The sequence below is a fragment of the Pteropus medius genome, unplaced genomic scaffold (assembly GCF_902729225.1).
Source record: "Pteropus medius unplaced genomic scaffold, Ma_sr-lr_union100, whole genome shotgun sequence".
In the NCBI taxonomy this organism is placed as follows: Eukaryota; Metazoa; Chordata; class Mammalia; order Chiroptera; family Pteropodidae; genus Pteropus; species Pteropus medius.
In genome coordinates this window covers 12,503,202-12,526,712 of record NW_024349799.1, presented here as the reverse complement: position 1 = coordinate 12,526,712, position 23,511 = coordinate 12,503,202, and the positions used below count along the sequence as shown (strand labels likewise).

At 39.0% G+C, this 23,511-nt stretch overlaps 1 protein-coding gene, 1 long non-coding RNA gene and 1 pseudogene across 4 annotated transcripts in view; 2 read left to right on the top strand and 1 right to left on the bottom strand.

Moving 5' to 3' along the window:
• Positions 1 to 6,577, bottom strand: part of NLK (nemo like kinase) — a 130,504-nt gene extending 123,927 nt beyond the window's left edge. For 2 of the 3 annotated variants that reach the window (XR_005658041.1, XR_005658042.1), the window contains exon 1: positions 5,148 to 5,605. Coding sequence is in view for 1 of the 3 variants with exons in the window: in XM_039886074.1 (XP_039742008.1) it covers positions 5,148 to 5,605 (458 nt within the window). In the remaining 2 variants the exon portion in view is untranslated. Of the gene's footprint in view, positions 1 to 5,147 lie in introns of all 3 variants that reach the window. The other variant, XM_039886074.1, reaches the window with a different exon arrangement.
• Positions 6,578 to 6,782: 205 nt separating this feature from the next.
• Positions 6,783 to 7,732, top strand: LOC120620957 (uncharacterized). Its single transcript, XR_005658043.1, has 2 exons — positions 6,783 to 6,904; positions 7,084 to 7,732. It is a non-coding gene; the product is annotated as an uncharacterized LOC120620957 (long non-coding RNA).
• A 12,880-nt stretch (positions 7,733 to 20,612) lies between these two features.
• LOC120621258 (uncharacterized) lies at positions 20,613 to 20,731 on the top strand (annotated as a pseudogene).
• Positions 20,732 to 23,511: the final 2,780 nt, after the last annotated feature.

Here is a 23,511-nt window from a genome sequence, read left to right as displayed (position 1 = left end):
ATAATATAACGTGAAATTTATCTGTAAGAATAAAACAAGTTTCTTCTGTTGTGGTTTACTTTTGGTTTTTGAATATAATTTGAGTAATCTTGTCAGGAACCTAAGCACAAAATGACCTCTAATGTTACAGGCTACGGAATTTCCATCATCAAGAAACCAGCTCCATATAGTTAGATTACGTTACTTATATTCTCTAACACTTTGCTTTCTCTACTTTATGACCATGAACCTGCAGTTTCTAAAAGTACATTTGTAGTTAAAATTAACAATATAGGTTTCCACATTTCTAGTTTCACACGAATGCTTTGTTATGTCTAGAAGAGCAATAGTTTCTTTTTTTATGGTGCAGGCTCTGCTTCTTCAAAGCTCTTTTCACAAAGCAGACCTCCCCCCGCCCCACCCCTGCCCCCAAAGAATCCAGCTGTGGCTGTTAATCTTGGCCAATAGAGAAACTTCTCAATACTACAGATTCTTAACCTGTAAAACACTGTTAATAACAGAATACACTTTATTATACTACTGTTTCTGATCCAACTAACTTCAGGATTTTCCCCAAACATATCCCGAAAGCAGTCCCAATTTTTCTAAATTATAGTTTGCTATTTGAGGAGTAAGAGGATCAGAGAAAAAAATCAGAAAAAAAATGCCTCTAATTTTCACAAGATGAGCAAGTTAGACAATCTTTGCCATGCATAAGAATTTACACTGAATAATTTTTCATTAAATTGCACATATTTCCCCACCTCACTGGGATCTTGCTTAGCAATTCACACTTTTTCATCCAAACACAAGTAAAATGAATTTCCAGTAAAGCTGAACTTTGACAATAAGGATGTCCTTCATTTGTTACATTCTGAGAAGAAAAAATTAATTTCCTTCCCAGTATATAAATCCATAGTTCTTTCTAAAACAGTGTAAATGATCTGACTAGAACACCTACCAAGTCCATACAAACATGTATATGATACATTTTTATGTGTTTGTTTTTTAATTAATTGAGACAATAGGACATAATACTTTCTCCCTGATGCTAAATTCAACCTTCCTTATCTCCCTGGCATATAGCACAACTAAGTGGACACTCTATGATATTTGAAGTCATGCCTCCTAAAATAGTCTGCATGTTGATTTCACCTAGTAAATCTGACCCATATATGAAACCACTTCTATGCACATTAATCAACCATTTGATTTTTCTACCAATAATAGGTACAATAAAACAGCTAACCTGTATTGCATGCTTACTGTGTGCTAGACTGTGTACTCATTGGTTTACAAGGATTACCTCATTTAATCCTCACACCAATCCTATGAGATAGGTGCTATTATTATTCCCATTTTAAAGATGAGGAATAAAAAGGTTAAAAATTTATCAAGATCACACCTCTAGTAACTAAGCATCATTATAGTGATGCTTAAGTTTTGAAAGATTTAAATAAAGCCTGCTGAAGGTATTGGAATAAAATTAAAAGTTCTCCAACTTTACTTGGAGTACAAAGGCACCAGACCAAATGAACTCCAGGATCTTTATCTTTCAATTAATCATATTTGTAAAAAACCAAAACACTAATTTTATAAAGTGGAAACTTTACCCAGACTCACTTTTACATTCTGAGAAGAAAAAATTAATTTCCTTTCCAGTATGTAAATCCATAATACTTTCTAAAACAGTGTAAATGATCTGACTAGAAGACCTACCAAGTCCATACAAACATGTATATGATACATTTATGTACATACATAAAATATGTACCATTAATTCGATCTATGATATTTCAGATGGTCAATGCCAAAACTGCCTGGGTGTAGCAGTCTTCGAGCCTCTCTCACGTGGTAAACTTCCTCCAGTTCTTAAAAGTAAACACCTACTAAGATCCTGAAGCCTTATACTGTAATACTGTCCCAGAGTTGTCAGATCTTTAAGCACAACATACTCACCGTCCTCTGTCGAAGATGAACTACAGACAACACACTATTTATAATATCCTCACCAAATGGCTAAGGTCTCTGTTTGTGAGTTGTTTTGTGTTTTGGTTTTGCATTATGAAAATGACCATATGGCCATTTAGAAGCCTTGATATCTGATAAAGAAGGTCAAATTATATATATCATGCTTTGATAACTCATGAACAATATTCTATCATTTGCAATGAATGTATCTCAGGCTACCCCATGATCATATTACCAGGTAAACTGGAACCCTTACTGAGATAAAATACAGCAGACAGTTGTTAATGAAACCTTAATTGAACTGTCAAAGCACCATCTTTACCAGCAAGCCAATAGGTAATTCACTACTTTTACACAACTGTCCAATAGTGATGTTATTCCAGTAGTTAAATTCAGCAGAGAGAGACATCAAGCCCAGTAGACTAAATTGTTCAGTGATAAATTTGAATGGTAAAATGCTTTATCATTTCTACAAATATCTTCCCTTGTCTACATAGAGGAACAACGATATCCCTCAAAATTACATGCAATGTTTTTAGCCATCAGTTAGTACCACTGGGTGCATGTCCAGAAAACGACATGAGAGCAGATATAAAGTTTCCTTTCCTATGATATGTCAGAAGAAAAATACTTGCAAAATGCATTAAGTATATTTAAATCTAAGTGACTCTTATAATGCCCAGCAGGCATACAGTGCTTTGAATCTAATGATGTATCATTGGGAAATTATTTTTATGTTCCATTTAAATCATTTTAGAAAACAGTTATTTCTACCAGGTGCTTTCTAAATTAAAAAGAAAATTTCTGGTTGAGTTGGTCAAAAGGTAAAAAACATCACTAATATCTTTAGTTTGGGTTTCAGAATGCAAGTGCAATTCACTGTGGTTTGGTGTTCAAATCTCTAGTTTTAATAATCTTACTCAGTTCATATAGCAGTTAAATTCCAAATACAATAAGCAATTCAGACAGCAAGTCATCAATATGTAAATATGAAAATAGAAAAACATTTGCATACTAAAACACACACCTGGAACTCTTCTCTCTTTTTCATACCAAATTGTATTTCACCTGTAATAGCTGATAAAAATGCTCAATGCAGCTAACTAGAAAAACCTGGCTAAAGGAAAAAGAAGGACCTGACCAGATCAAGTAACCAAGCAGCAAGGATGCCACAGCACTGTGTTAAGTACTGGAAAGAAAAAGCAGTACTCTCGTAGACCACAGTCTACTAGAATGGAGACATTTATAGTCCTTACCCTCAGGGAGCTTACAAATGTAGTCAGTGAGAGAGGCAAACTCAAAACAACTGGTGTACTACAAGAGAAGATGGTGCACAGAAGGAGGTACTTCGAGTATATGGAACAAACTCCATAGGTGGTAGAGGGGGTCAATCAATGAAAGAATCTAGAATGAATTCAAATCAAACACATTCAGATTTTCATATATCAGTAATTCAGAACATCCACTACCAGAATGTTCACTGTAGATGTTTCAGCACTCCAGTTCTCCACCTCCCTCTTTAAAAAAAAGAAAAAGTTTTCTCTTAACACAAAGTTTAAGTTAAAACTTCCACAAGTCACATCACCATTTGAAAAAAAATGTAGGTAACACCTTTAGAGTATAGTCAAGAATGCTGCAACCCATTTCCCTGTCAGTATTTCTAGTTCTAAAAAAGCAAAGAGGCAAAGCACTAAAATGAAGGAGCATCCAGGTCTAAGAAAATCCACACAAATTCTCAATAAATCAGTGACAAAATTTAAAGCAAGGAACAACCTTTTTCCTGACAACGCTCACCCAACTCCCCTTAGCCACCCCCAAGCTTTGAAACCCTCAGGGTCAGGCAAGGAATGGAAGTTCACCAGTGTAAACGCTAAGGACAGGATATGGAAGGGAAGAGAGGAAGGCAGGAACAAGCAGGTCCCTGAGCAGAGCAACTGAAGATGCATCATTGCTGGCTATACTTTCCCACCAGGAACTTCACACATCTTGGAGAAGGGAGCACTATAGCAGCAAACTCCTGGAAGAACTAGCCTAGATTATAAAATCTGAAATGTATACCGAGATGGCCATATATAATGCAAAAGTAATACTTATCTATTATAACCTGAAAAACAATGACAAATGGAGATATTTACCAGACTAGTTCCAAAGAATTCATTCATTTTCCTGTGGTGATGGGGGCTTTTCTAGACATTAACAGGAAATCCATTTTTGAATGCACTCAAAACATCAATTCATCTACCCACACCAGAATACTTAATCCTTGGTGAAAAAAACTCAGTTCACTCTAGTTTTGATGGGAATAGAATCCTACAATGATAAATACATCTTATTATACACTACTAATCTTCCTAGGAAGGGAAACTAGACAAAATGTTGCATTTAATGTTGCCCTTAGACTTTAAAAATTTTGTAACACTAGCAAAAGTAGAATCATTTCAAATGTTTAAAAAGTATACTTCCTACTTCAGCAACCAACCAAGGGATAGCAGCAATTTAAGAGACACTAAATGACACTAAAACATTACACCGAATGTGGGCCACTGCATAGCTACAGACTACTGACCTCATTTGTGGTACTCATGTGTGATGCTATATTTAATACATTCTTTTCAAAAGGCTAAAGCTACATACTTCCCAATTATAACTTTATGGTTTAAAATAAACCACTCAAGAAATGACTTAATTGGTTCGACTATGAACCCTATCTTCTTTCACAAATTAAGGACTGAAAAGACAGAAGGGATAGCACAATAGTTATGCAAAGTATATCTCAATGACAAGAAGATTAAAAAGAATCAAGTTTGGGTCAGTTGTGACATTTGCTGCAAGTGGGCAACTGATGCCAACTAAAACATAAGAGATGACTAAGATCTTGTAGGAATAAGTGTTTCTTTCACACATTTATCTATCCTATAGTCAGTGGTTTGCTTAGGTTCTAGACCAAAAAGTTTAGTAGACAGCAAACTTATGTGTGTTACTCAGAGGATGCTCCACCAAAATTTGTCAGGACTCAAAAGCCTAAGCCTACATGGCCAATGTATTAGGCCTCTTTATCATGTAAGTAAGGGTGTCGTCCCACAGTTGAGTGGAGAAGCTTTCTCCACTTTGGTCAACATGGAGAAAACCATGAGATGACTCGCCCAATCACAACCATGAGAAGAAACCAGAAGTTGTGTTTTGCTTTTGATACTCACCAGACAACACCAAAGGCTCCATATCCAATAGGTCTATCTGGCTCAATATCCAGCTGCTGTTGTGGATGATGCGAGTGCTGATGATGGTGCGCCTTAACTGTAGCAGCTGCGGCAGCCTGTACCTGAGCTGGGGCTGCTGCAGCTGGTCCAGGAGCCTGACCCGGTGCCGGTGATGGGAAATATGGCTGTTGTTGCCCAGGGTTTAACATGGCTGCAGCTGCGGCCGCTGCTGCGGCTGCCGCAGCTGCCGAAGAGGTATGCTGCTGTACAGGGTGTACGGCAGCAGCCGACCCGGGATGAAGATGGTGTTGAGGGTGGTGGTGGTGGTGAAGGTGAGGAGGAGGGAGGTGTGGAAGGTGGTGGTGATGGTGGTGGTGGTGACCTGCTGCTGCTGCAGATGTACCGCCATTGTAAGCCGCCATCATTTTTGCGTTGGCTCTTGCGCCACAAAGAGACATTCAAAAAAAATGCTCTTTGATTGGAAAGCAAACTAGGTCAAGCTGTCATTTGGCCATTTAAAAATGAAGAAAAACCACTCACTCCACCTCCAAAAACATGGAGCGTAACTGGCTTTATGTCTTCATCAGTCAATCCAAACAAGTTAGAGGATCTTGGTGTTTAAATTTGGGGTGTGCGTGTGTGGAAGGGTGTGGGTTGCCAAAAAAATAAAACGAAAAAGAAAAAGGAAAAGGAAAAAGGGACCCCTTCCCCCCAGGTTTCCTGCCACAAGTGATTACTAAAACTCCATCCTTAATTTGGGGGAGGTTCCAACTTTGAATGTGGGAATAAAGGCCAAACCTCCCGACCCCCTGAACTCCAGACACGAAAAGGATCAGGTAACACACCACCCTTGGAATCTTGTAAGAGGGTTGACTCATCTACCCCTTCCATTCCCACATCCTTTTCTAAACACTACCACCTCCTCAAAAATACAATTTAAAAAAATTCCAACCAACCCAAATTAAAAAGATGGGGGGAAATTTTCTGGGAAACCAGCTCCCCCCACTCGAACTCTCAGGCCTCCCTACATCTCCCCCTACTCCTGCTCAGGTTGACCTGATTGGAAGTGGGGGGGAGGGGGGGCGGTTGAGTACTAAACTTTCCCGAACAGAAAAGAGCCAGGGAAGGAGGCAGGAGCGACAGAGCGAACAGAGGAGGAGACAGGGCAGGACAGAGAGGAGAAAGAGAACCAGGGCAAAGTGAAGGTAAGGAGGTACAGGAAGGAATGAAAGAGAGGTGGGCAGCACTCGGACGGTCAGACAGAGGGAACCGCCCTGGGATGAGGTTAGGATCCCGGGGCCAAAAAATAGCAGCCCCGGGAGGAGGGCGGGGTGCAGTCGGAACCGGGCTGACTCCTACCCCCGCCGCCGGCTGCTTCTGCTAGAAGGGTGGGGGGGGAGAGCGGGGGGGTCCCCCCTGCACGACGGCCCCCGCAGGGCTCAAGGCTGCTCCGTCTCCCCCCCTCCCCCCCACCCAGCTTCCGTCCTCGCGGCCGCTTTCTCCTCAGTCGCTGCAGCCGCTTTCTCTTCAGCCGCCGCCTCCTCAGGCGCCGGTGCCGCCGCGGCCGGACTCACCTCCCCTAGCAAAGCCGGATAGAGCGGAGCCAGCGGCGGACACGCGCAACCAGCCGCCGAGGCCCCGCCCCCGCCTCACACTAACCGGCTGCCCTAGCCAATCCACGCCCACCTGTCTGCATCCGCCTCCAATCCTGTACCGGGAGCTTCAGACAGGCGCACTGTTCGGCCAGTGGCGACAAGGTGTGGGTCTCTTGGGGAAATCCCGCCCCTGATCCGGGATGGGCAGACAAAAAGACCAATCAAAAGGCAGAGTTTGGCCTGACCGACAAGGCTAAAAGCAAATTAAAAACCAAAGATCTCCGTGACATTTTCTTTCGCCCCTCTCCTCTTTTCTTTTTCTTCTTTTATTTTTTTGGCAGGAGCAGGAAGCTGCGTGGTAATCCCGCCTGCAAGAGCTGGAAGAGAGGGTGGAATGAAAGAACCAATCATGAGCCGGAAGCCTAGACCAGAGCAACCAATCCTTGGCTTGAAGATGAAATGGGCTGGGATTGTGGCTAGATAGACACTTGGTTTGACAAATGGAAAAAAAGATTGATCGCAGGCCCACCCTTTAGATCTCCTATAGGTCAGGATTTAGAGAATTCGCTGTCATATCAGCGACGACCTCTTCAGGGGGCAGACCCAAGTGAAGGGGGCAGACCCAAGTAAAGGGGGCGTGGCCCAAAGAAAGGGGCGGGACCTAGACTACGAAGGCGGAGTCCAAATCTCTCGTCCAATGACTGAAGCCTTCTTCTATCCCTTTTAAAGGCATAAGGTGTGAAGAGCTAGGAGGAGCTAAAAGGGATGTCGAGCTTTAGAGACTCGAGGTCCAAGGTTACTCAACGCCACAGTCACAGAAGAAACTCAGAAGAAACTCAGAAGAAACTACCAGTCCTCCGTGGCTAATCCTGATCTTGGCAATAAGAAGAGTTATCTCCAGCATTCACAGCTCCACCCTTGATGTAAGGCTGTTGATACAAATAAAAATTAAAACAACAAAAATAATAAACTTAACCACAATGATCGTAATTTTCTCCCATATTTTTTAGTTAATAAGTTCTAGTCATTGAAACCTTACTAAAGAAATATCTTTCACTTTTATATAACCTCACTTATCTGAATTTTCTCTTAAAATATGAGATAATAAGCTAGCAGAAACTATTTTACTAAAAGTGTACACACTCAGAACCTTGGAGATCATTTTTGATTCCTCTGTTGCCTGCCTACTCCTCTTCTAATTGATCATCAAGTTTTAAACACTTTTAAACACTTCTAACACCCTCCTCCCCAGTCACCACGGTATTATCCAAATTTTCACCGCTAGCACCTTTAACACATATTCCTGCTTGCAAACAAGCTCTTCTGTAATCCATCCTCCATTGAGTTGGACCTTTTAAAAATACAAGTTGGACCATGTCCCTACACTTGATTAAAGTCAGTAAGTCTAAATGGTCCAGCACTATCTGGTTCCCTCCTTCCCCAAGGGCCTTATCTCTCACCTCCACTTCTTTACTTCAGACATTCTAAACTTTCAGTCCTTCAAATGGTTTGTTGCCTCTAAGCCTTCATGTATATCTTTGCTTCACCCACCCACCCACCCTCCACTCATCTAACTTATCATTCAGGTCTTCACATAAATGTCCCCACCCCGAAAGCTTTCCCAGCCCTGTTGTAGAGTATGTGTTTCTGTTATAAAGTTTCATGGCACTGCCTCCCTCATAGCACTGAGAACTCTCTATTTTAATTGTTTACATAGTTTGACCAGGACAGAAAGCTTGTCTGTCTCACTCAACATTGTATGCCTGGTTCCTATGGCAGCGTCAAAAAGATGAATACACTTAATAATATATGAATCGTTGAGTGCAAAAGCGGGTACCAGCCTATGCTCTGCTGTTTACTAGCTCTATGACTTAGGTAATTTACCTCACCTGAATCTCGGCTGCCTCAGTTGAAAATGAAGATAATATTATATGCCTCATCAAGTTGAGGTGAGGATTAAATGGGATGATATATTTAAAAGTTCTTAGCAAATAGTAAAAGTTCAATATATGCTCATTCTCTCTCCCTAGCCCCATCTGCACATAATATTTGGGATGTCTTTCCAGTTTCTCAGTGTGTATCAGTCTCCTCCAAAGTTTCCTAGAAGCTCCTTAGAAATAGAAGGTCTCGGTTCCACACCAGACCTACTGATCCAGAATCTCTTGGTGACTGGGGCAGGAATCTGCTTAACAAGCCCTCCAGGTGATTCTTACATATGCTGAAGTTTAAGAAGGACTGGCCTAGAGAAAAGAGGCTGAGTTTTAAACTTTTAATTTTCAGCACCTAATATAGTACCTAGCACCCAGAAAGTGCTCAATACATATGAAATAAAGAAATACATCCAATCCACCAGAAAATGATTGCATATTAAGAGCTATTTATTTCTGCCGCAAATGTTTATTGAGCACAAACTGTATCTAGGCATTGTGCTGGGTTCATCAATGGGGGAGGAGATGTATGAATTAAAGTCTCTGTCCTCCAGGAGTTCTAAGTGTAGTGCAAGAGTTTCCAAACTGGTGTGTGCACACTCCAGGAGGTGCACAAAGTGAGCTAATAGTCTCCACAGGAAATTAATACAACTAATGCCGCTTATTTCTTATTTCATCTTTTAAAAATGTGGATTTTGACAGTGTTTTATAATATACATAATATACAGAGTAGTGTACATGTATGCAATTTATAAATAAATGAAAATATGTAAATTGGGGATTTATGCCCCCTAAATTATCAAAAAATACTGAGAAATCACTGGTCTAGTGACCATTTAATGTTTATGGTTTAGATCAGCTCTGTCTGATAGAAATATGAGAGCCACTACAACATTTTAAATGTTAGAATTTTAAATTTTAAAGTCACGTTAAAAAATTTAAAAAAAGGAAATTATTTTTAATCTATTTTATTTAACCCAACATATCCAAAATATTGTCATTTTTAACCTTTCATCAATGTTACAAAAAAATATGTTTATTTTTTGATACTAGATCTTTGAAATCTGCTGTATATTTGGCATCTACAGCATGGTCTCAGTTGAATTAAAAATTCCATTTCCTCAGTCACACTAGTCATATTTCAAGTGCTTATTAGCCTCTTATGGCTAATGGCTACCATATTACATAGCATGGATCTAGATGACGGGTTTGAATCCCTGTTCTGCCACTTACTAGCTCTGTGATCTTGGGCAAGTTTCTTAACTTGTCTTAGTCTGAATTTCCTTGTTCATAAAATAGAGAGGATCCCTGACTTCTCTAGTTGATGTGATGATTCGAATAGACAGTCATGGAAAGCACTAGCCCAGAGGCTTCCTGGCTCCTCATCAGTGGCAGTAAGTGGGGTGGTTATTATTAGTATTACAAGCCAAGGCAGTGTCCTACAGTGTCAGATGAAGAAATACACTTTGAGCCCTGCTAAATTCATGTCCCCAGCATTTTATCCATGTGGGGCTGGCCTGACAGCCATCCAATTCCCCTCAAATACATCACCAGACAGCATAATATCCAGCTTTTTCTATTCTGTTCCATTTTCGGGAGCTGAGCATGATGAACAAGAAGTTGGAAGTGAGTCAGCAGGATAGCACTTAGAGCCTAAAAAAGCAAGCAGGACATCAGAATGCATAAGCAGGACTAGAATGTGCAGGAAGTGGGAGGTGATCTTCACTTTTTTTCCAAGAACTGGCACCCCCTTGAGTTGCCTGCAGAGACTTTGTGGAACCTGGGCCAGGCCAAGGGGATTAAAAGATAACCAAGGGAGCAACTCACATTCGACAGCACTGGGTGCTCAATGAGTGTTATCTCATGTGATAAATCATCACTGTATTCCATTTTGCAAGTGAAGAAACAGACTCAGGAAGGCAAAGTAACTTGAACCTCGCAAAGCCAGGGAGCGGCAGCCTCCACAGTGCTTATTCTTTCTACCACCACACCACACCACAAAGCAGGAGGGAATGGCCAAGGAAGCGATGCCATGATGTAGAGGGAAGAATAGGCAGAAAATTCTTTCATTTTCAAGCCTGATAGTCAAGGGCCTCCCTCATTGGATCTATGATACCTTTTCAACATTTTTTTAATCCAAATTCTCAGTGGCAAGCAGGGAAGGCCACCTCTGGCCTTTCAGCATACACTCCCTTCTGGGTCATGCTTCCTTCATGCCTAGACTCATCTATTTTCCAGTGTCCCTCCAGACTCTCTGTCAGCCATGTGACAGGGCATAAAGCTGTCAGTCCAAAAATAAAGCCAGACGTTTGATAAAACAGTGTGAGCAAGGCTGCAAACTCTTGAGCATTTAGTAGTACTGTGGGACAAAGAGCATGTCCACAATCACCTACAGGAAGGCACACCAAAGGAAGCCACATAGGGCAGTGGAAGATTCAGTTTGGGGGCAATACAATGTCAGGAGTCAAGAGAACTAAGGTAGAGATGGGACATAGTAACAAGCTGGGGACTGTGTAAGGCCAGACAAATCCAAGTTCACATGTTATCCAGGCCTTCTTCCCCCATAGCTGGGCTTCCACCCAATTCAAGAACACAACCTGAGTCCCATAAGTGTTCCCTTAGCATGAACTATCTGAGGACTTTAGCATCATCTTACCCCTCTCCATCTTTTAGCTCCAACCCCCAGGACCAAACCTTAGCCCTGACCCACATCCTTGACCAAGATAGCGAGGCAATTTTCAACACTTACCCTTCTCAGGTGAATCAGTGATGAATAATTTTAGTTTTTTTAAAGTTTAAAATACATAGTAGAAGCCTTACACTTAACATTTGTAGGTGCCTTTACTACTTTGACTTAAGTCAGTAAATGAAAGTATAATTCACATGCATTGAACATACAATAAGAGCTGTTCCACATGTTATATAGAAAATGTCCTGTGGATCCATTTTCAGCTTGGACTCCAAATGTGATAAGATACTTTTCATTAAAAGGGCAATAATGAGCCTTGCACAAAACTTTCAGCTATTCACCCCCAACATATCAAGTTGCAGAGCTCAGCCTCCAGAACAGAATAAAGGTTGCCCTCCCCGAAAGTACTCAGACACAGTGGCCCCAGGTTAGAAAGAGAGCTACAGCCTTAAAAAGCCGTTCCTAGAGTTGCCAAGTTCTCTAAGACCATCCCGAACACTGCATAGGCAAAGACTAAGACTGGTTCCCACACCTTGCTGCACATTAAAAGCACCTGCGAACCTTTAAAAACTACTGATGCCTGTCTTCAGGGGTGTGCTGGTAAGTGCTTAACAATCAGCTCTTCAGAAAAAAAAATTTTTTTAATGCCTGACTTGGGGCCTATTTCTGTGGTGTAAAAACTTCCACCATGATTGCTATTTTTGCTAAATGTTAAAATGTAGACAGTATTTTGCAGACACAGCTGTAAACAGGATGAGCTTGACAGGAACCCAACCTGTAAGTACAGCCGACTGTAAAGAAAAAATCAACATGTAATTAACCAAATAGTATATATAAGCCATGGCTAAGCCTCCCTTCAGGGGAGACAGTTTGCATGTGAATCCCCTGTCTCCTTTACTTGCTGCAAGTAAATAAAATAACCATGTCTTGTTCTTGAGTAGAATACCCTAAGTGGTGAGACCCTTAAATTCTCCCAATCCAGGTGGCAGCTGATCACTGCCTGGCACCCACCCCTTTTATTGATATGGAGTGTGACTTGGGCATTAAGATTTTTAAAAGCTTCCCAGTAGATTCCAATGTACAGCAAAGCTTGGAACCACTGGGTTAAGGGACCTCGTAACCACTGGGTTAAGGGGCAAGAAGTAGGCCACATAATTGCCTTTCAGTGACAAATATAACCGACAGCTTGATTGTAATACTTGCCTCCTCCCCTTGGTACATTTTCTCACTCAAGGCAAGTCTTAAATCATCAGCAGAAGTTTGCTGGGTGGGCATGGTCTCAGAGCATGGGGTGAGTGGGAATGGGGGCATGGAGGGGAGGCCGGTGGGAGATCTGAGGAGCCAGTGTCATTGTAACCATCTGACTGGAAATTCCTGGTGGTTCTGGAAACAGTGATAAATTCCTGCTCCAGGATACCCCTCCAGGGATGTCATGACCCTTCTATTAAGACCATCTTTATTCTGACTGGGTGGCAAGCCCTTGATTTCCTTAATTCTTAATCATTATACCTTCAGCTATGCTGACTGAACTCTAGTCATTTTGGTTGAAGTCTACTAAATCTCCACAGGGGAGGTGGGGGAAGAATGACATTTTCTTCTATAGCTAGCTGGCCAGGCCTCACCTCTAGATTCCCATAGCCCCTTCTGCTTATTTCTGTCATGGTACTTATATGGCAGTATAGATGTTTACCTGTGTCATGCTCTGGGAGCTCCCTGAGTGGGGGGACTGTGTTCCTATTTTTCATCCCCAGTGCCCATTGTGGGTTCTTAAGCTAAAGTAAACTGAACTCGTCCATCACATTATAAAGTATATTTAACTTTTAAAAACACAAGTAATTCACAAATAGATTTATCATTTTTCAAAATTCAAAGTTTACTATTTAAGCAAAAATCTCCTTTGACCCTCTTGCCCAGTCCTACTCTCCTCAGAGGGAATCACTATTATCAGTTCAGTGTGCATCCCAGCTAGACTGTTTTGTGTGCATTTACACACACACACGCACATTTAGAAACATATAGCTTATTTTTTGTGTTTTTAAAATATATGCTATTACACTGGACATATAGATTTTATAACATGCTTTTTCACTTAGCAATGTTATATTTTGGTTTTCACGTAACAATATATTATGTTTTGGTGATCATTGCATAATAATCTACTTATTGATCTGCTTTGTTCTTTCAAAATGCTGAATTCGAAAGAAGACCCTGAGATAAGGATTCAAGTGCAAGTACTTTATGTGAGAAGTAATCTCAGAAAATACTGGTAAGAGAATGGGGAAGTGAGACAAGGAAGAGAAAAGAAGCCAATGATGGATTTTTTATCAAGTAAATCATCACTGTAGGTAACCAGAGCTCAATTCCACTGAGGAATTCTGGAAGCCAATGCACAACACTATTGTAGAACCTAAAGAGAACTGGAGTATTTATCCATCAACTTGCATCTACCATTGGTTGAGGACGGCTTCAGAGAGGCATTAATTCCCCAATACTTTTGCCTCACCATGCACCTGGGAAAAGAGGTCTCTGGTGGCTAGAGAAAGCCCTCAGGCAAGTACATGCAGGTTCTAGCAGTTAGAAGTCTGCTGTCATACAAAGACATGGTAAGACCCAAGGTATATGAGTGGAGCTCTGACACGATTCGCCTTTCTTAAATTTCCCATTTAAGTTACTTACCTTTTTTAGCCTTTACAAATAAGGTTTCAATAAGTGTTCCTATCCATGCCTTCTTATACATATGTACAAATACATTTTTAGGATAGATGCCTACAAGTGGGTCCATCCATTACACAATGATCCCCTCTAATTTTACAATGATTGGGGAATGCCTACTGTGATCCACTCTGAGCTCCAGGCTGCTGAGTCTGGACATTTTCTTTTCCTTAATTCCTCAATCTTGCTCTTTTAGAAATTCTTCCAAGATTGAAGAACTGAGAGCAACCGATTACTTTCCTACTGCACTATATGGGAGTCCCATGGCCTTATCTATTCTCTCCACAGTCTATCCCTATGACTTTACCTTTGTCCATTTGGATATCAAGCTGGTCCAGGATCATTTGTTGAAAAGATTATCTTTTCTCAATTGAATTACCTTAGTATCTTTATTGAAAAATCATTTGATCAAATGTGTTTAGAATTATTTCTGGAAACTCTATTCTGTCCCACTAAACTATGTGTCTGTCATTATGTCAGTATCACATTGTTTTAATTAATACAGCTTAATAGTATATTCAATAAACTGTTGAATAGAAGTGATGAGAACAGACTTCTTTGTCTTATTCCCAATCTTAGGAGACAATCTTCTTCCATTTAGTCTTTTGGCATTAATTATGCTGTTCCTGGTAGGTTTTTCATAGGTGCTCTTTGCCAAGTTCAAGAAGTACCCCTCTAATTTTTATGGGTATTTTTATTTTCAATTGGTTATATTTCACCATATTAAAACATGTTGAGACTCTAGGCCTTGGTTCTGTTTTCTCTAGTAATATGATATAGACCTCATAGTTTTGGTGAAATAGATGTGGATTCTGCCACTTTCCAGAACTTATTCATGTTCTCTTTCACTTTTATTTTCTCACTTGTAAAATAGGGCTAATCAATTTTTCAAGGTTATTATGAATGATATTTGGTTTCTTTACATGTATCTGATGCATAGTAGACACTCAAAAAAGTATTATTACCCTCTCTTCATCCTTTATCTTCTCTTAGTAATATGTTTTTGACTTTATATTAATATTTATAATGTCTGCCAAAATTTCACAGTAGGGTTTTTAAAAATAGGTATTGGTCACATAAGAAGGTCAAGATTTCATTGGTAGATGACAGCTCAATGGATCACAGTAACATATGGCATCCAATCAGGTGCTTCCCTCTGCTAACTACAGATTCCATAATTTCCTGGCTCAGACTTCCTTGGATTAACGTGTTGTCCTCACCACCACAAAAACACATGCACTGTTCCAAATGATACCTAATTATATCATGTTCACTGCTTTAAATAGTATATACAGAAAGAACGATTCACAAGTCTTAGCTTCAGTTCAGTTGTACAGAGAAACTTTATTGTAAGTCCATACACATGTCTTCTTAAGGCCTGGAATTCTCCAGTTCTGAACACAGCAGGAGTCAAGCACACCATGGCAAAAAGTGTAAAAATGATGTTATAAGTCCCAGAGCAGTGATTTGAAATGCCAGCCCCAGAGCAAGTGCCTGATGAAGTATTTCACACAGATGTCTACAGAACAAGAAATATAAGGATGATTTGTGAGTTTTTCATAAAGTTAAATGTACTATTTCTTATTCTGAGATTCTACCTCTCCTACCTTTTTGGTATAAAAATGTCCCTATATTATTATTTTATGATCGTTATTATTTATTATCTGTATGTGATAAAAAAAGAAGTTAGCAAATTTATCTAATTCTGCCATACACCACCAGTTAAAAAAAATAAGTTACTAGCCTGAGAAATAGCAGAGGACATTTTCCAGGAGAACTTCAGTATGCCTAGATTTGTGCCATAGTAATAGATTGTCTATCGCCATTATTACTTAGGGAAACTATGGACCTGCTTGGAGTCACTTCAGAGTTCTAACCTCCATCCTCCAACCAAGGAGTGTTGGTGACAGAACCTCAAGGGACTGGATGCAGAGGGCTCATGATGCTCTAGTGGATTTAGGTGAGCCTCACCTGATTTGAAAAAAGTATAGTTGTCAGTTTTGTGGCTCTAAACAGGGGAATGTATTGGACAAGTTGAAAGAGCTACAGAGATGGGTAAATACCAAGAGAAAGGGCCCACATCAACATGTTGATTATTTTGGGGGAATCCCAGGATTTGTAGCCTGGTGTAGGCCATAGAGACAGAATCACGAACGAGAAGCTCAGCCAACTTGGCTAAGGCTTAACCTTAGAAGCCTCCGTTTCCATAGCTGCTAAGTGAAAATGATCACCCTGCCTTGTCCTTCTAGAGTGTTTACTTGAGGATTGAATGATAATGGGTAGGGAGAGTGCTTTGCAAACTACATCATCCCAGACAAATTTAAAAAATGATTCCTTTTTATACTGTTGATGATTGAGAAGGCAATATTTTTAGACATATAACATAGCTCCAGGCAATCTCTTCACTGAGAAGAGATGATGGAAATGTACATGGCCTCTAGGCTAAATACTGTCAGAACATGTTATCACCAAATAAATCTGGACAATAGTGTTTTAATGCCATGTTTCCAAACCTTCTAACTGGGCAGAGAAGCTCAGCTCTGGTGAGATTTTTGGATGCAAAGCAGGGTCGGAGGTTCACAAAAGGATAGCCAGGACCTGTGTCAGCTGCTTATGCCTCCATATTTTGAGTAAACTTCTCAGATCATAACTAGGCTGCAATGATATATGAGTGTAAATTAAGATGGTTCATCTGAAGATCTATTCTGGCATGAACAGATTTTACAAACTGTAAATTATTTTAATTGCTCTAAAGTGCATGCTGTTAGAATATATTCAGATCACAGTCAATTCTTTGATAATAACCACTATCATTTATTAAGTACTACCTATGCCAGTAGTGCTATTTTAGGTGCATTACTATATATCTCATTTAATCCTCCTAATGACACTACGAGAAAGGTGCTATCATTGTCTCCATTTTTAAGATGAGGAAAGTCAAAGATAGAACTAAGTCAAATAAAGAATTAAGTATCATATCCACAGTCATGCTAGTAAGTGACAGAGATTAGATTTGGACAAGAAGTCCCACCCCAGATTTAACCAGTACTGCTCCTCTATTTTTATTAAACACATGCTCTGTTCCTGGCATGGACCAGTAAGCTATAGAGATTTATAAGAGCAAATCTTTGCCCTTGAAAAATAATTTAGTGAAGAAGAAGGAGGCACACGTAATTATAACACAATGTAATAAGTACTGCAATAGACATTCTTATCCCTCTCCCCACGATTTATTTTTCTCCAACACATCCCTTATTGCCATCTAACAAACCAGATTTTTACTTATTTACTATGTCTCCCTCTACTAACACTATAAACTCCATGAGGGCAGGGTTTTCATTTTGTTCACTGCTATGTCCCTGGATCTAGAGTAGTTCTTGGCAAGTAAATATATTTAGAAACTACCTTCAAGGCACAGGAATGGAAATAAAATAAAAATGAATAAGAGATGTCACAAAATATCACATGATTCTTCCTTAGTGATCTGGACTGACAAGATCTTTGTGGAATAGAGAGTGCTGAAAGGCTTCAGGGAGAAGAAAAGACATCAGCTAGAACTTTGGCAGTGAAGTTGCCCTTTAAATATTACGGAGTTATTTTATGTGTATGCTCACATACACTCCAATTCATACCCCACCTTGCTCGTCTCTTTCATCCATATTGAGAAGGTTGGCATTTTCCACAAATTGATATACCTCTACACATTGTTTCCCTTCCTAGAAGGCCCTCTGGCTGTATCCCTTTTACTCTCACCTCTCTTCTGCTTTTTCATCTCAGTTTTATCCTTCGAAAATGTAAGATGTCACTTCTTCACTGAGATGACCCATCCCATACAATTACTAGAATCATAGTTTTGTTTCTGGCCCTACACTGATGGCTCTTGAGAGCTGAGTCTATGTCTTATTCAGCCTGTATTTCCAGAACCAAATGCTGTGCCTAGCATGAGAATAACACCAATGAAATGTTTTTAAATGGCTAATGGAAAAATCAATCATTCTCTCTCTGTCTCTCCACATACACATGCGCACGCGTGCACGCACACACACACACCCCTCATTACAGGGACTATGTACTCTAATTCTAGTACCCCTTTCGCTAAGCTTATGAAAGTACTCCACATGAAAATTGTTCAATAAATTTTGAATAAAAACAACTATAAAAATATGAAGGTTAATCCCATGGGACTACTTGTACTACTTGTATTTATAAAACTTGTTACAAACTGTACAAAGCTACAAAGTAACTTTGTAGTGTACTAATTGTACAAGCATCAACAGGCAAATCAAGGAAACAGAATAGAAAGTCTGAACAAATAAAAGCATGTGTAGATATTATTTCATGAAGGTGACATTTTCCAATTAATTAGGAAATGATGGATCATTCAGAAAATTCTGGGATAAATTGGTTAAGGATCTGGGGTAAAAAGAAAACTTAAATCTCTATATCATACCTGATGCCAAGCATATCTTAAAGATTCACTAACTTGAGCTTCCTGATGATTTTGTGAGGTTGGTACTATTCATTTTATTTCTGCTTTCAAATGAGTAAACTGAGACTCAAAGAGCTTAAGTTGATTGAGTTGTCACAATTAATAAGTGGGAGGAACTGATATTCAAACCCAGGGCCAGCTAACCCTCTAGCTCTTACTCTTTTTATTTTAATTAATTAATTAATTAATTAATTTAATGGAAGAAATGATTCAAATTTTTTCCCAGTCTACCTTCCCCCTTCCCCTCACCCCTACCCTCTGATAATCACTAGTCCATTGTCCATGTAGCTCTTACTCTTAACTGCTACACCATAGTACTTCTTACTAAAGAAGTTTAAACACTTGAATTACAGAAGAATTACCACTAAAAGAAATATTTAGGTGTCATCTTTCCTTTGCCTCGACTGGTCTGTGACAGTTTCTCAGACTTTTCTTATTCTCGATGACCTTGGTTTTGAGGTGGTACTGTTAAGGTATTTGTAGAATGTTCCTCAATTTGTGTTTCCCTGATATTTTTCTCATGGTTAGACTATGGGGCTATGGGTTTTTGGTAGGAAGTCCATAGAGGTAAAGTGCCATTATCATGACATTATGTCAAGGGCACATACTATCGAGATGACATATCACTATTGATGTTGACCTCAGTCACCTGGCTGAAGTAGTGTTTGACAGATTTCTCTATTGTAAAGTTATTCCCCAACCCCTTTTTTCATATTGTACTCTTTGAGAGCAAGTCACCAAGCACTGCCCACACTCAAGGTAGAAGGGAATTGTCTGTGTCCTTTTGACATAGCTTCCTGCCTTCCTTAGCAAGGCACCCTCATCTTTGGATCATTGTGGCTATTGGAATTTTTCAGGATGGTACTATTTAAAAGTCTTTACAAACCATACTCAGATGTAGAGGGCCTTTTGTGGCCTCCCTGAGATTAATAGTAGGCAGGTTTTCAGGGCTTTCTGATGACCCTTCCCATTCTAGATTCAGCTCTCCCAGCTAAGTCCATATCCTCTATTGCTGTCTCACCCCCACTAATACCTATATAGTAGGGTTTAGTAAATGGTTATTGACTGATGGATTTTTTTTAAGTTGGAGGTACTCATTTGTCCAATTGCAAGATTCTCCAAGGCTTTATTTATGGTGGCACAAGTCAGCATCTTTTTTTTTTTTTAATGACATTGATATATATTCACTTAAGAAAATTAATGTACCCATCTCAAGTGTTCTCTTCAGCTATGTGGAAAAGCTCCCATTCCAAAGCATGTGACTCTACTGAAAGAAAAAAAAAGATGCTTTAGGCTGTATGCTGTTACATTTGTTATGAGCATTAGATGAGATGGTGTAAAGCACTTTATATAGTTCCTGGCACACAGTTTGCACTAAATAAGCATTAGCCATTGTTATTGAGAAGTACCGGATCTTTATTTTTTCTTGGCATTTGTTAAGACAAGATTGCATGGAAAAGTAGAGAGAGTAAGGAGATGGGGTGAGAGGCATTTCATGGTCTATTAAAATTATGAATAGAAGAATCCCACTTCTTACAAATGCTAGAAATGCAGCAATAAGTAAAGTGTAAGAACGTACATCTGAAAGTAGTGTTATAAACCAAGTATTAGGAAAGACCAGCTGTACCTCAACTTGTATTTTGATAACTTTATTAAAAAATACTTAATGATAATCTAAGTACCAATTGTGTTAGGGTTTGGGATATAGCAGTGAATAAGAAAGATTTGGGTTTTGCCCTCATGGAGTTTACTATCTACTGTTTACTATTAACCAAGACAGCAGTTAATAAAGAAGTAAACAAATGAATATGTAATTACAAATTATGATAAATGCTACTCGTGTCTACTAGACAATTTAAACTCAATTTATCCAGATGGAATTCTTTGTTGTTCCTGGCCACCTTGCCTAGTGTTTTCCATGTCTGCAAATGGCACCGCCATTCACCAGTTACTTAAGTCAAAAATCTTGAAGTGATCTTTGACTCAACTCTTTTTTAATATCCCAGCCAATACTGTCTTTTGGTTTTATCTCCAAAATGTATCCTGAATCCAGTCTAAGGCCATGCCACTCCAAACATGCCTGATCTCGTCTGGTCTCGGAAGCCAAGCAGGGTCGGGCCTGGTTAGTACTTTGATGGGAGACCACCTAGGAATACCAGGTGCTGTAGGCATTAAAAAAATATATACCCTGAATCTAACTTCTTCTGCCATTCCTAAGACTACCCCATTGTCCAAGCCACCATCATCTCTCACCATGAATATTTAATACATCTCCCTGCTTCCAACCTTTCTTCTTTAAAGTCTATTCTCCATAGAGCAGCAAGAATTGTCATCTTACTTATGACTTAAAGTGGTCATTATAACATTTCCCCCCCAAATATAATAATACTTGAGAATAAATGTAGCCAAGGAGGTGAAAGACTTGCACACTGAAAACTATAAAACATTGCTAGAAAAAACTAAGGAAGACTTCAACAAATGGAAAGACATCCCATATTCATGGATTAGAGACTTAATATTAAGATGTTAATACTACCCAATATTATACATTTAATATAATCCCTATTATAATTTCAATGACCTTTTATGGAGAAATGGAAAAGCCAATCTTTAAATTCATATAAAATTGAAAAGGGCTCTCAATAGCTAAAATAATATTGAAAAAGAAGAAAAAAATTGGAAAATTTATACTTCCCAATTTCAAAACTGTATGTTACTGAGATAAGGATAGACATATAAACTAATAAAAGAGAATTGAAGGTTCAGAAATAACCTCATTTATTGTCAGCTGACTTTTGACGAGGGTGACAAGTCCATTCAATAAGTAAAAAATAGTCTTCTCAACAAGTGGTGCTAGGAAACTGGATAACTGTATGCAAAAAAATGAATTTGGATCCTTACCTCATACCATAAACAAAAATTAACTCAAAATGGATAAATGACCTAAATATAAGTGCTAAAGTCATAAAATTCTTAGAAGAAACGGGGATAAATCTTCATAATCTTGGTTTTAGCAATGGATTCTTTGATATAATACATAAGTATTAGCAACAAAAGCAAAAATAGACAAAACTTCAAGATTAAAAACTTTTGTGCATTAAAGGACATTATTAAGAAAGTGAGAAGACAACATACAGAATGGGTGAAAATATTTGTGAATTATATATCTGGTATATATAATATATGAAGAACCTTTACAGCTCAACAACAGAAAGACAAGCCCAATTTAAAAATGTGCAAAAGATTCGAATAGACATTTCTCCAAAGAAGAATTCAAATTAAAAGATGTTCAACATCATTATTTATTAGGGAAAAGCAAATCAAAATCACAACAAGGTACCATTTCACACCTACTAGCATAGCTATAATAAAAAAGGCAATACAATATAATATTATATAATATAATAACAAATGTTGACAAGGATGTGGAGGAATTGGAACCCTCTTACATTGGTGGTGGGAATGTAAAATAGTTCAGCCACTGTGGAAAACAGTTTGGTATTTCCTCAAAATGTTAAACATAGAATTACCATATGACCCAGCAATTCCACTACTAGGTATGTATACTCGAACAAATTGAAAACTTGTACTCAGAAAAATAAATGTAACTTCATGTTTAACGCAGCACTATTCACAGTGGCCATAAGGTGGAAACAGCCCAAATATCTATCAGTGGATGAATGAATAAACAAACTGTGATATATACATGCAATGCAATATTATTCAGCTATAAAAATGGACGAAGTACTGATACACACTACAGTGTCAATGAACCTTGAAAACATTATGCTAAGTGAAAGAAGCCAGACACCAAAGATCATATATTGCACAATTCCATTTATATGAAATACTTAGGATAGGTAAATCTATAGAGACTGAATGAAGATTAGGGGTTGCCAAGGGCTGGGTAGTGGGAGAATGGAGAGCAACTGCATAATGGGTATGGGGTTTCCTTTTGGGGTGATAAAAATGTTTTGGAAATGGTTGTACAACATCGTGAATGTACTACATGCCACTTAATTGTTCACTTTAAAATGGTTTATGTCATGTAAATTTCACTTTTTTTTTTTTTAAACAAGAAGCCTTTTTATAAAGGAAATCATATTATGCCTCCTTTAGTGGTTTTAGATGAGATTGAGGAGTCAATTTGAGCCCTATCAGGCAGGGCCTGAGGATCATGCTTCATGGGATGCCAAATCATGATCAATCAAAAGCTGTTTGCCATAAAAGACTATTGTCTCAGGGACCAGAAATATTAACCATCACTTTCTCTATAAGAGAGGTCAGAAGTTTGTTTGAAAGAGCAAGGAATTAGCCCCTGGGGATAATAGATTGGTGGATGCCTGCTGACATCAGCCTTGGGTGACCTGATTTATCCTTCTTGTGATAGAGATAGTTTTGCCAATGGTCTATGATGTTTCAAGTCTGATTGTTGAGACTCTCTTGGGGATGGGCACTACCAGTCTTTGCTTCAGCATCTTTCTTTTGTCTATATTTTTCTGACTGACCAATTTTTTTTCTTCTGACTAATTTTCTCTTTCTTGATACATTCCTTAGGCCTGTTAATATTTTCAGGTTTACAGAGGAGCCACTCCTATCTCCTTCAGGTGATTATACGTACTTCTAATACCATCCATTATCTAATTTAAGGTCTAAGTTGCGTGTGTGTGTGTGTGTGTGTGTGTGTGTGTGTGTGTGTGTGTGTGTGTGTTTTAATGGGCACCTCATGTATAGACACAATATAGCCAGAATACTCCCAAAGTAGTAACCCAAGTGGCTGGGTGATTCTCAGTTCAATGGTCCTCAAGGGTATTGTGGGAGTGGAAAAGGCAGTGAATCAAGATCACCTTGGGAGTTTTTCTGAACTTTATGTGGTTGACATCCTACCTTGCTGCTAACTCTGATAGACCAGAAGGTTAAGGTAGGTAGAGAGGACAAATATGAGTATTTT